General features: G+C 44.4%; 1 protein-coding gene across 4 annotated transcripts; it reads right to left on the bottom strand.

The window, feature by feature from the left end:
- Window positions 1-13: 13 nt before the first annotated feature.
- TYW5 (tRNA-yW synthesizing protein 5) lies at window positions 14-15,412 on the bottom strand. Of its 4 annotated transcripts, none has more exons than XM_028751508.2 (8): window positions 14,983-15,412; window positions 13,848-14,002; window positions 10,123-10,192; window positions 7,798-7,842; window positions 7,012-7,149; window positions 4,486-4,573; window positions 2,997-3,113; window positions 14-414 (listed from the first exon to the last, which is right to left on the bottom strand). In XM_028751508.2, the coding sequence occupies exons 1-8, from the start codon at window positions 15,061-15,063 to the stop codon at window positions 158-160; spliced, it is 951 nt and encodes a 316-aa protein (XP_028607341.2). In that variant the 5' UTR covers window positions 15,064-15,412; the 3' UTR covers window positions 14-157. The 4 variants fall into 4 exon arrangements, with proteins under 4 accessions (XP_028607341.2, XP_028607352.2, XP_028607363.2 ...); XM_028751519.2 differs by lacking the exon at window positions 14,983-15,412 and adding an exon at window positions 14,772-14,976; XM_028751530.2 differs by lacking the exon at window positions 14,983-15,412 and adding an exon at window positions 14,582-14,738.
- Window positions 15,413-15,601: the final 189 nt, after the last annotated feature.

Here is a 15,601-nt window from a genome sequence, read left to right as displayed (position 1 = left end):
AATGGACCAGTACTCCAGCTTTACTTTTATATAAACTTGGGGCAAAGTTCCAACAAACACACACATAAAGTGGGGAGTGGTAAACAATGGATGTACCCATGGCAAAGTATCTATGTGCAATGTCTGTAGGCCAGCTCATGAGATGTCTGTAAAAAAACTATTCATAGTTAGTACTGTAGGTTTTTTCTTGAATCCGTAAAACCATTCTCCGGCCGTAAAAGTCTCTGTATTCCTCTGGTAGCTCTTCTAGGGTTTTCAGTGCCCTGTCTAAAATCTGTACTGCTCTTGAGGCTGCCGCAAGGTCTTTGTTTCCATAGGTGTCTGTCTTATCATAGCAATTCGAAGGAAGGTGTTTCCAGAAAACATTGACTCCCACGCCAAACTCCTCAGAAGTCACATTATGGAACCACAAAGCTATAAGGAGAGAGAGAAAAACTTTGAATGAAAATGCCTTACATACAATGCAGTAACTAGAATCTGTAAGATATTGCTGTGAACAGTTAAAGAGAATGCTGTTCCAAATGCTCTAGTGTGTTTTTTTTTATAAAAGAAAATACCAATTTTTATGGCTAGCAAACAGTAATTGTACTTTAAGAATGTTTCAGCTTGGCAGAGGCTGCTATATTTTCAGTATTCAGCCTTCAGTATTTTGTGTAAATATTAATTATATGCACAGTTAGGTGGAGCTTATGATTTTCTACAGCTAAGACCACAGTATGACACTATTCTCAGTCACCCAACCCTAAGATCCTGTGTGACTAATGCAATACCTAGGAGCAGGGCTATGTAATGCCCTCACCAAGCTGCATATAATATAGCACAGCTACCATGCAATCTGGACCTGCCAAGTACTTGACAACCCAGTTTCCAAAGCCTGGCAGCAAAAATAGGAGGTTTATTGATTTGCTAGCGGTCTGCTTTGCCATGGGCAGGCAGCTAGGTTTGATTTAGTGGCTCATAATTTGCAGAGGCCTGATTTAAGCATAAATTGAAATAAAGACTCCCGACGACACATTTTGAAGAAGGCAGTATTTTAACCTCAAACCAGCAAAGATCAGTTCATAGAAATGAGTCCTTAATAGTATTCAGACATAGCCTTTTGTAAGTCTTCAGGGACTTATTTTTCACTGTTTAAAGGAAGAGAGCTTGAAAAACCTGTATAGCAGAGTACTCGGGTTCCTAAAATGCAGCACCATGGTTAACTGAAAAAAATGGCAGTAAATGTTAAGGGAGGAAATGTGATTTTCTGCTTTATACATCAATCCTCATTTCCAGAAATGTTATATAATTCGGTCAACATTGCATTCAAGCATTATACTGGAAGGAAGCCTTCCGTTTTCTAAGAAAACAAGTGCTAAGTTTGTAGCAGTCCGACTCTGCCATTTTTCCAGGTAGGCTAGATTAATCACACTTATGACAAAACAAAGACTTGTGAATGCAACTATTTCCTCACCTGAGCATTAATGCTGTCTTAAACTGCATGTCATGTATTCTGATGCAAGTACATTGATTAGATTTTAGTCTGCCTGTGTGCAATTTAAATACTTAAACCCTGTTGAGGAGAGCAGGTAACTACAACTGCCTAGGACAGGAGGAGAGACTCCACAGACCTTCCAGAAGTTGCTGGACTGCAATTCTTATCCCAGACCACTGACCATGCTGCCTGGGGCCCAAGATCATATTGCGGGTCACAGGCTCTGGAGCAGAGCTTTCCAAACTTTTCATGTTGGTGACACACTTCTGATTTACTGAAGACATGCATCATTTTGCGGCACAGTAATTCAGTTTTAAGGGATGCGGGTGGCACTGTGGGTTAAACCACAGAGCCTAGGACTTGCCGATCAGAAGGTCGGCGGTTCGAATCCCTGCGACAGGGTGAGCTCCCGTTGCTCGGTCCCTGCTCCTGCCAACCTAGCAATTCGAAAGCATGTCAAAGTGCAAGTAGATAAATAGGTACCACTCCGGCGGGAAGGTAAACGGCGTTTCCGTGCGCTGCTCTGGTTTGCCAAAAGCGGCTTAGTCATGCTGGTCACATGACCCGGAAGCTGTACGCCGGCTCCCTCGGCCAATAAAGTGAGATGAGCGCCGCAACCCCAGAGTCTGCCACGACTGGACCTATGGTCAGGGGTCCCTTTACCTCTAATCCAGTTTTACAAGCAAACCAGAGGTTAAACTAACCCCTTACGAGAGATGCGTTTGCGTATCGCACAACACACCTACACACTGCAGCCAAAGAAAACAGGCATGTGCAGCTGTCTGCAACGCTGTCAGTACTCTGCAATACTATTATTATACTATTATTACTATACTATTATTATTACACTAACATAATTATGCCAGGGGATGCGGGTGGCGCTGTGGGTAAAACCTCAGCGCCTAGGACTTGCCGATCGTCAGGTCGGCGGTTCGAATCCCCGCGGCGGGGTGCGCTCCCGTCGTTCGGTCCCAGCGCCTGTCAACCTAGCAGTTCGAAAGCACCCCCGGGTGCAAGTAGATAAATAGGGACCGCTTACTAGCGGGAAGGTAAACGGCATTTCCGTGTGCTGCACTGGCTCGCCAGATGCAGCTTGTCACGCTGGCCACGTGACCCGGAAGTGTCTCCGGACAGCGCTGGCCCCCGGCCTATAGAGTGAGATGGGCGCACAACCCTAGAGTCGGACACGACTGGCCCGTACGGGCAGGGGTACCTTTACCTTTAAGTATGCCAGGTCAGTTTCGAAACGAGCTATATTGAAAATATCCACATGCAAAGCATACCCAATACATAATTTTTGTAGGTGTGATGCAGCATTCATTTGGGTGCAGTTTTTAAAAGATGCATCCTCCTGGAAAAATCCACAGCGACACACGCACGGCTGCACCATGAGATTTAAGCTGATTAATCGTACCACCATAAGTTTTTTGGATTGTTACATACGTTGTATACCTTTAGCCCCTTAAACAGCAATCCAAGAAGTAATGGAGGAAAACAAAAGTAGATTTCTGTGCCCTCTTACCTGGAATAAACAAGACATCTCCTGCATTTAGCTGGCATTCATAACGTCTGGCCTTGACAAAGAGAGGGTATTTTTTCAAATCTGGCTCGTCCACATCTAGCACCTCTGACTTGGTACCTAATGAAGATGTGAACAAACAATGGACATGACTGTTTTGCTATGTGATTACTCTCAGGGATGCAAACATACTATGCAGGTATCCCAATGTGGGAAAAGGCAGAGAGGAAAAACTGCATGTGTGTGTATACACTCCTGTGTGCTGAAGGCTGTTAATAGTACCCTATTTCTATTACTCTAGCTGACATTTGCAGCTATCAAATATAAGTGAATCCAATTCAGCCACGGTGTACTTTTAAAGGAAACGTTCATCAGAACGGCTGACATACTTACCCTCAATCTTAAAAATACTAGAACTTGTTTTTGCTGATAGTAAACATAGCACAACAGGATTCCATACTAAACCACATGATTTCTCTGTTACAAGCCTTGTTATGTTCCTCCACTCGGTGATTTCCGTAAAGATTGCTTGAATGTATGGCTCATTCTGAACAGAATCTGCTACTCAGTCTCATCTAGAATGCAAACAGTGCCAATCGGAGTAACTGTCAAATGATCTCTACCAATTTGCACCTGGTTCATAAATTGCCTACTTTGTCTAGCTATCTCAGTGGGGAAAATGACTGCATTTGTCTGTGTTTGGTTTTTTTCTTTTTCTTTAAATAGCTTGGAAGTGACCAAGTGCCGGTCCAGGAGATGTGGAGTTGATTAGAAAGCAATGTGCTCACAATCCTAGGCAATGCTTTTTTTTTTTTAAAAAAAGGCACCCTGAAAATTACAGGGCAGTTCGCTTAACATCTGGTCTGTAAAAAAAGTGGAATAAAGCATTACTTAGTATGGAATAACCCGGAGATTAAGAGTCTCATGCTCTACCAGCTGGGCTATCCCAGGGCCCAATGACCATCAATTGTTATGGCTAAATGGAAACTCCAGGTTCAGAGGGGGTTTGACAATTGCCAGAGAGCAACAGTGGGGAAATGTTGCTGTTGTCATGCCCTGCTTCACATGGGCTTGCCAGAGGCATCTGGTGGGTCGTTGTGGGACAGGATAGGCCTTTGGTTTGATCCAGCAGGTCATGTGAGTAGTGAGCTGCCAACCACTGAAGAAAATGGGTTGTATCCAGCTAAGTCAGAGCAGACCCACTGAAATCAACGGACGTGACTAATTTAAGCTCATTGACTTCAGTGGATCTGCTCTGGCCTAGCTAGATAAAACCCCAAGGACAGAATCCATTGTTAGGAAAGCAGATTTCCACTTATGCAACCGGATTTCTCCTTTCACTTGTGTGCCCCCCAAATCTGCTCTGGAGGGTCTCCATTGGAGTAGTTTCTGGGGGGAGGTGTTGCAGGTGGGACTTGGGGGTGGGGGAGGAGACAGGGAGAGGGAATCCCACTTCACAAGTGAAAGTGCGCTCCTGTGGCATGTAACATACCTGATAAATACAAATATGGTGCATCACGAGGACTGTACAGTACAACCTTCTTCTTTCCAGTCACCTGAATTAAGAAGTTATCCATTACCTAAAAATGTGAAAATGACAAGTATTACTTGGCATGCGACCAGAAAAGAATTTCAGTTATCACAATACAGTGGTACCTCGGGTTACAGACGCTTCAGGTTACAGACTCTGCTAATCCAGAAATAGTACCTCGGGTTAAGAACTTTGCTTCAGGATGAGAACAGAAATTGCACAGCAACAGCACAGCAGCAGCGGGAGGCCCCATTAGCTAAAGTGGTGCTTCAGGTTAAGAACAGTTTCAGGTTAAGAACGGACCTCCGGAACGAATTAAGTACTTAACCCGAGGTACCACTGTAATCCAGAGATGCATTTTAAATAAAAGCACACATTCTACTCATGTAAAAACACGCTGATTCCCGGACCGTCCGCGGGCCGGATTTAGAAGGCGATTGGGCCGGATCCGGCCCCTGGGCTTTAGTTTGCCTACCCGTGCGCTACATCATACACTAGGGTAAGTGGTCGTTCCTTGCCCTGCAAGAAGCAGGAATGGAGACGCAGAATGCTCACTGTTCTGCTGCTTGCCATTTGTACACATTCCTCTTAATCTATCTCCTGGGCTCATCTACACATATGCAGTTACAGTGGTACCTCGGGTTACATACGCTTCAGGTTACAGACTCCGCTAACCCAGAAATAGTACCTCGGGTTAAGAACTTTGCTTCAGGATGAGAACAGAAATCGTGTTCTGGCGGCGCGGCGGCAGCAGGAGGCCCCATTAGCTAAAGTGGTGCTTCAGGTTAAGAACAGTATCAGGTTAAGAACGGACCTCCAGAACGAATTAAGTACTTAACCTGAGGTACCACTGTACTCAGACACACACAGCCCCAGTCCCTTCAATATGTACCAGCAATGACTGATATACTGACCTCAAAGTGTGTTCTCTACATCCCGTTTTCCTGCCCCACGGACAATGCTGAACCTAGAAGCCAATTGCCAACTTTGGGAGAGGGGGGCTTTTGGTTGCTCTGTTCCCCAGTACACCAGGAGCAGAGACTAAAAATCCTGCCACTGGGTTGGCAAATAATGCGACTGAGCACCGTTACAACAGGCCTTCTGGGTTTTAGTCACAACCTTTAAAGGTAAAGGGACCCCTGACCATTAGGTCCAGTCGTGACCGACTCTGGGGTTGCAGTGCTCATCTCGCTCTATAGGCCGAGAGAGCCAGCGTACAGCTTCCGGGTCATGTGGCCAGCATGACTAAGCTGCTTCTGGCAAACCAGAGCAGCACACGGAAATGCCGTTTACCTTCCCGCCGGAGTGGTACTTATTTATCTGCTTGAACTTTGACGTTCTTTCGAACTGCTAGGTTGGCAGGAGCAGGGACCGAGCAACGGGAGCTCACCCCGTCGCGGGGATTCGAACTGCCGACCTTCTGATCGGCAAGTCCTAGGCTCTGTGGTTTAACCCACAGCGCCACCCGCGTCCCTTATCACAACCTATATGCCAGGTCAAATGCCAGAGGGAAGGCCTAACTGCCATACCAAGTTTCTTGTTTTGTTGCCGGTGTGGCATACAGAGGACTAGGACCTGGGAGACAAGGGTTCGAATCCCCACTCAGCCATGAAGCTCACTTGGGCCAGTCACAAACTCTGAGCCTAGCCTACCTCACAGGGTTGTTGTGAGGTGGAGAACCATGTACACCACTTCCCTTAAGTTTATTGGAAGATAAATGGGGGATATCGTATAATTATTATTAATAATATTAATAGTCCAGGAAGTTGGGTGGCAGATCACTGCCAATCAGGGTGGATAAAAATAAATGATTTTTTAAAATAAAAATAAAAAAAGGATTTTTTAGATATAAATTGGAATTTTTAGATTTAAATCGGATTTTTAAAATAAAATGCTTTGGGAGGAAAAATCTTTCTAAATAGTTTTCTGTTTAAGTTACATTATAGTCCAAAGGCTATTCATTAGGAAATAAGGATTTGTTTAAGCTTTTCATCTGTGCTAAAACTCAGTCCAAGTTTAAATAAAAAATGTTTAACTGCATCAGTTAACAAACATGGATACATATGCTATAATGTTATAGTTTTAGTTAAATAAATTGTTTAAATTGTTATTAAGGAAATGATCATTTTTCTCCTTCCAAGTTATCCAAATATAAACAGTTAACTTATTAAGCTTCACCATAATTTCATAATTATTGGTCTATGTATTTCTAACAGTATAACCAAATCAGTAATTTTTTATATAACTGTAAAAACTACTCTGAAAATTTATTATTCCAAAAATGAAACCTTCATCTGATTGTAAATATTAAGATTAAGAATGAGTCTTTTTGTAAAAAAATGATTTAAATCAAGTATTACTGACTAGTGATTTAAATCGTGATTTAAATCAATTTGATTTAAATCAAATCCACCCTGCTACCAATAAAGCGTAAGATGAGCTTGTCATCATTCTTTGTTAAAAGATGCTTAGAGGCATATTACCTACATCATAATGTGTCCAAAGTTGCATTCCTGCTGAGCTTATGCGGAAGACAGTGGAGAAAAGCTGCTCTTTTTCAAAGTACTCCGGGATCTGAATATCATCTGCCAGCAGAGGAAACTGCTTTCTGAGATCTGCAATCTCCTGAAACAAAAAAAAAGGGAGGGGTCATATTTAAGGTTTTCTATAAAGTGTCTGATCCAAGGGGAAAGGGTGGAAATCATTGGGACACTACATACAGGCATGATCTCATTCCTTAGCAGGTGCTGAGAATAATTAAGGAGCAGATCCATCTGTATTTCTTCCCACATAAACATGAGGGGCCACTGGAAACTCGACTGAACATTTGACTTAGAAGATGAACTAGTAAAAAGGTTAAAGGGACCCCTGACCATTAGGTCCAGTCGCGGACGACTCTGGGGTGGTGGCGCTCATCTCGCTTTATTGGCCAAGGGAGCCGGCGTACAGCTTCCGGGTCATGTGGCCAGCATGACTAAGCCGCTTCTGGCAAACCAGAGCAGCGCACGGAAACGCCGTTTACCTTCCCGCCGGAAGGACTGTGAATCAGGGAGGACTGTGACAGGGAATGGTCCTCATGAATCTCATCCAGCATTTGGTGCCTAAATGCCCTTTAAATGAGTGAAGAGGGTTCAGTCAATTCTCCCACCCACCCCCATCAGATCCAAACTGCCCTCTTTTCCCCTCTTCATTTTTTAAGACAAGACATATTCCAATGAAGTGACTTATAGGAAAGCAAAGGAACACTCCTTAAGATGAGGCACCATTACTCACCTTCCTTGGGTCTTCTCCCAGGGATCGCAAATAATATTTTTCATCCTTAAGAAAGACATAAGTCATTTCAATGAACACACATCAACATTTTGCTGTGGGTCACGAAATTAAAAGACGCCTGCTTCTTGGAGAAAAGCAATGGCAAACCTAGACAGCATCTTAAAAAGCAGAGACATCACCTTGCCAACAAAGGTACGTATAGTTAAAGCTATGGTTTCCCCAGTAGTGATGTATGGAAGTGAAAGCTGGACCATAAAGAAGGATGATGGCTGAAGAATTGATGCTTTTGAATTATGGTGCTGGAGGAGACTCTTGAGAGTCCCATGGACTGCAAGAAGATCAAACCTATCCATTCTTAAGGACATCAGCCCTGAGTGCTCACTGGAAGGACAGATCCTGAAGCTGAGGTTCCAAGACTTTGGCCACCTCATGAGAAGAGAAGACTCCCTGGAAAAGACCCTGATGTTGGGAAAGATGGAGGGCACAAGGAGAAGGGGACGACAGAGGACGAGGTGGTTGGACAGTGTTATCGAAGCTACCAGCATGAGTTTGACCAAACTGTGGGAGGCAGTGGAAGACAGGAGTGCCTGGCGTGCTCTGGTCCATGAGATCACGAAGAGTCGGACGCGGCTAAATGACTAAACAACAACAAATGGCTTGATCCATCCAGCCTAATTTGCTAAACTGATGGTTTCCCCCCCCTGTTGTTTGCTGAAGAAATGGAACATTGTTTAGAAATAATGCAAATCAACGTAAGCAAGGTCCTGACATCTTGGACAATTATTTACTCATTTAGATTTAAAACCCATCCAACAGTTGTTATTTAATTAGCATTAATTCTGATTTGTTTGCATCAAAGCAACTGTTCACCTCATACTTGGCAGTGCATTTTCCAGTCACTTTCCTTACTGCAAAAAAATCTCATTTTTGAAAAAAGTGGGTTGTAGATGTGTAAAACAGAGTTGCAATTTGCCACTGACCTAATCATTAGCAGCTAACTGAATAAATTATTACAATATTAAATTCTCTCTCAACCATTGGTTGTATGGTGATCTTTAGCCAAGAGGAACCACCGTCTTGTCTTTAATCAGCAAAACATGTATCATTTAGCCAATCAGCTTAAAGATTTTAGGTCAGGCTTCCTCAACCTCAGCCCTCCAGATGTTTTGAGACTACAATTCCCAGCATCCCTGACTACTGGGTCCTGCTAGCTAGGGATCATGGGACTTGTAGGCCAAGGTTGAGGAAGCCTGTTTTAGGTCTTTGTCCACTCAAAAACTGCCATGCCAAAGAGAGAATGAGCCCCATGCTTAATACAGTGGGAGTTATTATTAAAGGTAAAGGTAAAGGGACCCCTGACCATTAGGTCCAGTCGTGGCCGACTCTGGGGTTGCGGCGCTCATCTCGCTTTATTGGCCGAGGGAGCTGGCATACAGCTTCCGGGTCATGTGGCCAACATGACTAAGCCGCTTCGGGCGAACCAGAGCAGCGCATGGAAACACTGTTTACCTTCCCGCCGGAGTGGTACCTATTCATCTACTTGCACTTTGATGTGCTTTCGAACTGCTAGGTTGGCAGAAGCAGGGACCGAGCAACGGGAGCTCACCCCGTTGCGGGGATTTGAACCGCCGACCTTCTGATCGGCAAGCCCTGGGCTCTGTGGTTTAACCCACAGCGCCACCCATGTCCCTACTCACGTCACATGGCAAATACTAAAACATTTTGAAATAAAAGGAGAAATGTTTAAAGTAGCTACTTAGCTAAAGGGGCCGAAGTGCTTCAGAAACTATATGTGAAACAGCTTCGAATCCAGCATAGAACAAGTGCTATTAAAAAGAGAGAGAATTAAAAAGAACTCTTCTGCCTATTGTCATATAATCAGTCACAATGCAGTCAATTACGCTGCAAATATAAAGTGTAAGTCACCTGAGTGAATATCATAGAATTGTAGAATATCATAGAATTGTGGAAAGGACCCCCAGGCGATGGTGGTTGTAAATGCTGGATCCCACCAGAGTCTATGTGCACTGGCTATAAATGCATCAAAGATTGGGCCGAAGTGAGGCACTGCAATTCTGCACATACAAACACATACCTGGGAGTACTTACTTTTGAGTAGACAGTCCTAAGATTGTACTGATATAATGCAACCCTGCCCACAGTTACTTGAGAGTAAGAACCACCCACACCCAGTAGAATTTACAGCGAGGTACAGTTCTCATCTCACATTTTAAGGCATTTCGCGGGATTAATATTTTGAATTTCAATCTACACCTCCCCCCCAAAAAGCCATATCTCAGTGTAATTACAACATCACAGTCTTACCTCTGAAATAAAGTAATCTGTATGTTTGGCTTCAGCAGCTCTCCTTATGAATACATCGAACGGTAACGTTCTGAAATAAAAATATATTTAAATTAAAACTCTCCAGGCATTTCACATGGAATAGGACTTTTGCCAGATATGGGGTGGCATTGCAATAACAACTCCAAATAGATTGCTTCGCTTTTTAAAACTCACAAGGCTAAACGGGGTGAGCAGGGGTGTGTGGAACCTACTACAAATTGCTTAACTGGCTTATATTTATACTGTTCGTTGATTTATGTTTTAAGCTTTGCACAGCATTGGTGGTTTTAATGTTTTAATGTTTCATTTATGTTCATTTTAATGTTTCATTTATGTTCATTTACTGGCAAGGAAACATGTCAATGGACTTAACTCTAAGTGCATTCCTTTAGGATTACAATGGATTCCTGTTTACAATGGAAATAATTACAAGTAGCCCCGACCCACCAAATTTGTGGTTTTCAATTATGCTGGGGCATGATATTCAAAAACCAAGGCTCTCGTTTTCTTTTACACGGAGCAGCCTGAAGTTTAAGTAAGAGCACACAATGTCCCCCTTTGGTGTTTGAATGGGTCCCGAGGATAGGAGCTGTCTAAGACAGCTTAGGAATTTCACAGGCAAATAATAATGGACAATTGGATAAACTGGATTTTGGTGGTGACATTACCCTGCTTCTCTCACTGGGGAAGAAGGAACGATTATTCAGAGCCACAGCGGAACAAAAAGGTCTGTGCATCAAGGGTCGTTATGTGGGGATACAGCAATTAGGCTTTGAAAAGCAGTTCCAACAATTCAAGAAAAAACACTCCGGGTAGCAGAACGCTCCCAAACCCAATGCCCAAAAGTTGTTTTTTTCATTTTTCCTTTTAACAAAACTGCATTTTTTCAGTTAACTGGTGCTAGATCAAATCAATTTTAAACTTCCAGTCATGGAAACTTATCAGAAAGCTGTTAAAATACATACTGTAATTGTCATATAATCAGACATACTACTGTCAATTAGACTGCATATATTATAAAGGGTATGTGCTGCTCTGGGGGTTCTCCTGAACCTCCAGTGGGGGCGAGGATCCCATTGCGCTAGTCACTGTCCAAACTTTTTTCAAAGAGGGCCAGATTTGATGACGTGAAGGGCCGTGAGGGCCAACCAAGCTTTTTTTAGGGTTGAAGTTTTGGGATTTGAAGGGGCCGGATTAAACTAAGTGGCAGGCCAGATTAGGCCCCCCGAAACGGACTTTGGACATCCCTGCGCTAGTGGGATTACTTGTGCTGCCTTCTGCTAATGGAATTGGGTAGTTGAATCCCACCTGTTTCCTAAACATATTAGGTCTTTTGTATGCCAGTTGTTGCTAAACTACAGTTGACTATTGGCCATGCTGGCTGAGGTTGAATCACAGTCCAAAATCATCTGGAGGGCAAGACACTGGCTACCCCTGGCCCTTCGCCTATAAACCCCCTTGCTTATTTTCCCCAGGTTCTCTAGCACCCACTGTGCTGCTTCTTCACCACATACCCAGCTCACACTCTCTCTCTCCCTCCCTCTCTCTCACACACAGGGACATAGATTCTCAGCACAATCTGGAATCCCTTCCTTTCAACAATGCTAATAGGATCACCCATATTAGAACTCCAAGTCTTGATTCTTTATTGGCCTACTACCAACAAGACATGACACCGGTATATATAGCATTCAAAGTGTTGGTGCTGACCTTTAAAGCCCTAAACGGCCTCGGCCCAGTATACCTGAAGGAGCGTCTCCACCCCTGTCATTCAGCCCGGACACTGAGGTCCAGCTCCAAGGGCCTTCTGGCGGTTCCCTCACTGCGAGAAGTGAAGTTATGGGGAAACAGGCAAGAGAGCCTTCTAACTCTGACAGGTGGGTGGGACCACTAGTCAATTACCTGATGTCATAAAGATGGCAGGTGACTGACACCTGTCAAAGTTCAAAGGTCATTGGCACAGCAGTTAATCAGCTGATTGGCACTTAAACAGAATCTCCTGAAAAGAGAGCATTTCTGTCTGCTAAGTACATGGTTGGGATTCAGAAATGTCTCCCCCCAGCACCTTAAATCCAAACTGCATCCTCTGGAAAGAAAGAAAAATGCTCTGTTTTTAAACGGAGCGTATTTTCTCTGACCAGCAGCTTGGCTTCAAAGTGCTAGAGGAAGCTCTCTGAATCAAAGCCACTTCCTGCAGCCCCTTTGGCTGCATCAGGCAGCTCCCCTTGTGCAGCCCATCACAGCTGATTGTCGGTGCCTGCAGAGTCTGCACTACACTTGAAGCCCCTGTAGCCTTTCTAGGCCCTTTAACCATGGGTAGGAAAGTGTTGCACCCGGGGAGGGAAGAAAGGAGTCAAAACGACACCAAGGGGTTAAATACAGAGAAAGAGCGTTTATTCTGCCATCGGGGGGGGGGGGCAGAGGCACCTGTTTGATGAATTCACAAAACAGGCCGCGCCGAAAACATTTTTACAAGCAGGTTTTATCCTTTTTTCAAACCCCTTTTTTCCTCTCCCCCTTCACAGGTTTGCATAGAAATGTTTCTCTCTTGTTCCCTGGCTCTGTTCCCGGAAGAAAGTTTGCAACAAGCTGGATGTGCTATTGACAAGGTCAGCTAGCCTGAGAAGCGAAAAGGCATTGTTCTTCAGCTACCTTTTTGCTACAAAGAAAGATGCTTAGCTAAACACTTTTTTAGCCTTAGAGAAAATAATTTGAAAAGTGCAATTTGAAAAGTGCTTGAGGCTTTGAGGCCTGGTTGGGGGGGGGTCCCCCTTCACCCCTACAAACAGCGGACAGTTCCTTCAAAGTGCCTTGCAAAAGGCTTTCTGGCCCAGCCACTACTTTACCTCCTCCACAGCTCATGTTATAGATGAAGCAAGGCCTAATTAGGCCTACAGCCTAGAAGTTCCACACTCCTGGTATATATATTTCCCAGTTCTAGTTTGAAAAAGCCATAAAACCCAATTGTGATGTCATGACAATAGGAAAACAACAGGGTGAGTGTACAGAAGAAAGCACAGGTCATCAGCTAAGTGGTCCGATCTGCACAATATTTGAATGTATCGCAAAGCCACATAGGCAGGGAACTGCTTTTGCCTTGGTGTCCCATAAGATGTGAAGGCCTGAAAATTAAACTGAGGAGCAGAAGAGGTCACAGATAGCATGGGGCAATATATCAATATATCGTCCATATCTTGATATTGGTTTCATAGTTTTTGACCTGGCAATATATCACGAATCATGATGTGTGTTAGGGCTGGGCAATATATCATCCAAAACCGGTTTCAAGTCCATATGATACTGGTTTTATAATTTTTGACCCGACAATATATTGTGAATCATGGTGTGTGTGTGATGCAAAAATCAAATGGGGGGGGGGGGACATGAAGGCAGCCAATGCCTCTACATAGCTCCAACCTTATTTCAAACATTGTGATATATCAGTATGTCACAATGTTTAGCTGGTGATATATCACGTTGAAAACCAGATATCACCCAGTCACAGAACATCAGGTCAACTGTTCTTGGAAGGCAGAAAATCTCTTACAGCTTCAATAGCAGCACAAGATAACAACTCATAATTCAGAATGCCATTTGCAACGTGAAAGCACAGATCCCGTATAAAAAGTTTCAAGCAGAAGTACTGAGTTTCTAAAAGTCTGGAGCATTCCTCTAAAAGCAGAGAAAGGATTGAAATGGAATACCTATACAGAAAGTTCTTACTGAGGAAGTCCATCTGTGGCACCGCAGAAACATGAACCTTTACTTCTTTATTTCCCGATGCTTGACTGAGGTAATCCACGGTCCATTTGGTCATGCAAGGGCCCAAATCAATACCTTTCAGCACCACTGGCTTTCTCTAAGAATTAAAAAAAATATATTATTGCAGAACATTTTTGCAATTCTACTACCTTCTACCAACAACCATTCTCACAGTACGGACAGTTATGACATCTAAGAATATACTGACATAATGTTAGTAATCAATGCAAATACATACATGCTTTCAAAAATTACATCTTTGCTAAGTTGAGTTTCAACTTAAAAATGCTGAAAGTCAATATGAGCATCATGTTGACGTTGTGACGTTGTGTGGTAAAATACAGGGCAGGGCGGGGCGGTTGGTGGATGATTTTTTTCCCCACCTGGTGCTGAAGTAACTAGAAAGCAATCCATTACAACCTATTGCAGCCTAACTGGAGGACCCTTCTGGAATTTGTCACCCACACAAACATGAATTTGTAAATCTGTTTGGGCTTGGCTACCCAGGGCTTACGCAGGTGGTGCTGTGGGTGAAACCACAGAGCCTAGGACTTGCTGATCAGAAGGTCGGCTGTTCGAATCCCTGTGACAGGGTGAGCTCCCATTGCTCGGTCCCTGCTCCTGCCAACCTAGCAGTTCGAAAGCATATAAAAAGTGCAAGTAGATAAATAGGTACCGCTCCAGCAGGAAAGTAAACTGTGTTTCCGTGCGCTGCTCTGGTTCACCAGAAGCGGCTTAGTCATGCTGGCCACATGACCCGGAAGCTGTACGCCAGCTCCCTCAGCCAGTAAAGCAAGATGAGCGTCACAACCCCAGAGTCGGCCACGACTGGACCTAACGGTCAGGGGTCCCTTTACCTTACCTACTCAGGGCTTAAATGCATGACCTTTCAAAAACATGCATTTGGAGAGGACATCCTGTGGTGTTGCTGTTTTACAGAAGGCGAAGAAGTATCATGGCAATCAGTCCGACGGTTTTGGTTTTGTTTTTTTAAGAGTTCTACAAAAATATAAAGCTGATTATCGTTACAACGCTGGTAACCAGAAAACCAGGGAAAGTGCGATTTTTTCCCCCTACCAGAGGGTAGATGTCCTGTAGAAAGCGCTCCCGGGTGACCCCGGAGTACTGAGCCAGGGGGATGACTCGCTGCCCCTCCATGCCGGGACCAGATCCTCTCTCCCTGTCGTTTCCGCGATCGGGTTGCTTCCTCCAGGGAAACCAGGCTTTCCAGGCCAAGAAAACCGCGCGGTTATTTTCTCCTTTCGCAAGGGGAAGGTGGGATAAAGCAGACTCCTGCCTGGAAACCCCTCGCGAGGCGCTTCCAGCCCAGCGCGTAGGAGACGATCCTGGGCTGGGTCAGCTCAGTCGGTAGGGCAGGGTTCCCCACACGTGGGTCTCCAGCTGATTTCGGACTACAACTCCCATCATCCCTAGCTAGGAGGATCTAGTGGCCAGGGATGATGGGAATTGTAGTCCGGAAAAAACAGCTGGAGACTCAAGTTTGGGAAACCCTGCGGCGGAGCATGATCGAGCGCTACGTTAGGCTAAAACAGTATTTCCCAAGCTTGGGCCTCCGGCGGCTTTTTTTTTTTTTTTGGACTACAACTCCCACCATCCCTAGCGAGCAGCTGATTTTGGACTACAACTCCCATCATCCCTAGCGAGCAAGCTCGGGGATTGTAGTCCGAAAACAGCA

The sequence above is a fragment of the Podarcis muralis genome, chromosome 1 (genome assembly GCF_964188315.1).
Source record: "Podarcis muralis chromosome 1, rPodMur119.hap1.1, whole genome shotgun sequence".
Taxonomy (NCBI): Eukaryota; Metazoa; Chordata; class Lepidosauria; order Squamata; family Lacertidae; genus Podarcis; species Podarcis muralis.
This window is presented reverse-complemented; position numbering and strand designations above follow the sequence as displayed.

What these genes read in the sequence shown, in the direction of transcription:
- TYW5 (XM_028751508.2), bottom strand. Translation starts at nt 15,063, where the DNA reads ATGGAGGGGCAGCGAGTCATCCCCCTGGCTCAGTACTCCGGGGTCACC. An exon ending in ACCATATTTGTATTTATCAG is followed by an intron (nt 3,114 to 4,485) that starts GTATGTTACATG and finishes CATCTTCATTAG; the next exon opens with GTACCAAGTCAGAGGTGCTA. An exon ending in AGATGTCTTGTTTATTCCAG is followed by an intron (nt 415 to 2,996) that starts GTAAGAGGGCAC and finishes CTCTCCTTATAG; the next exon opens with CTTTGTGGTTCCATAATGTG.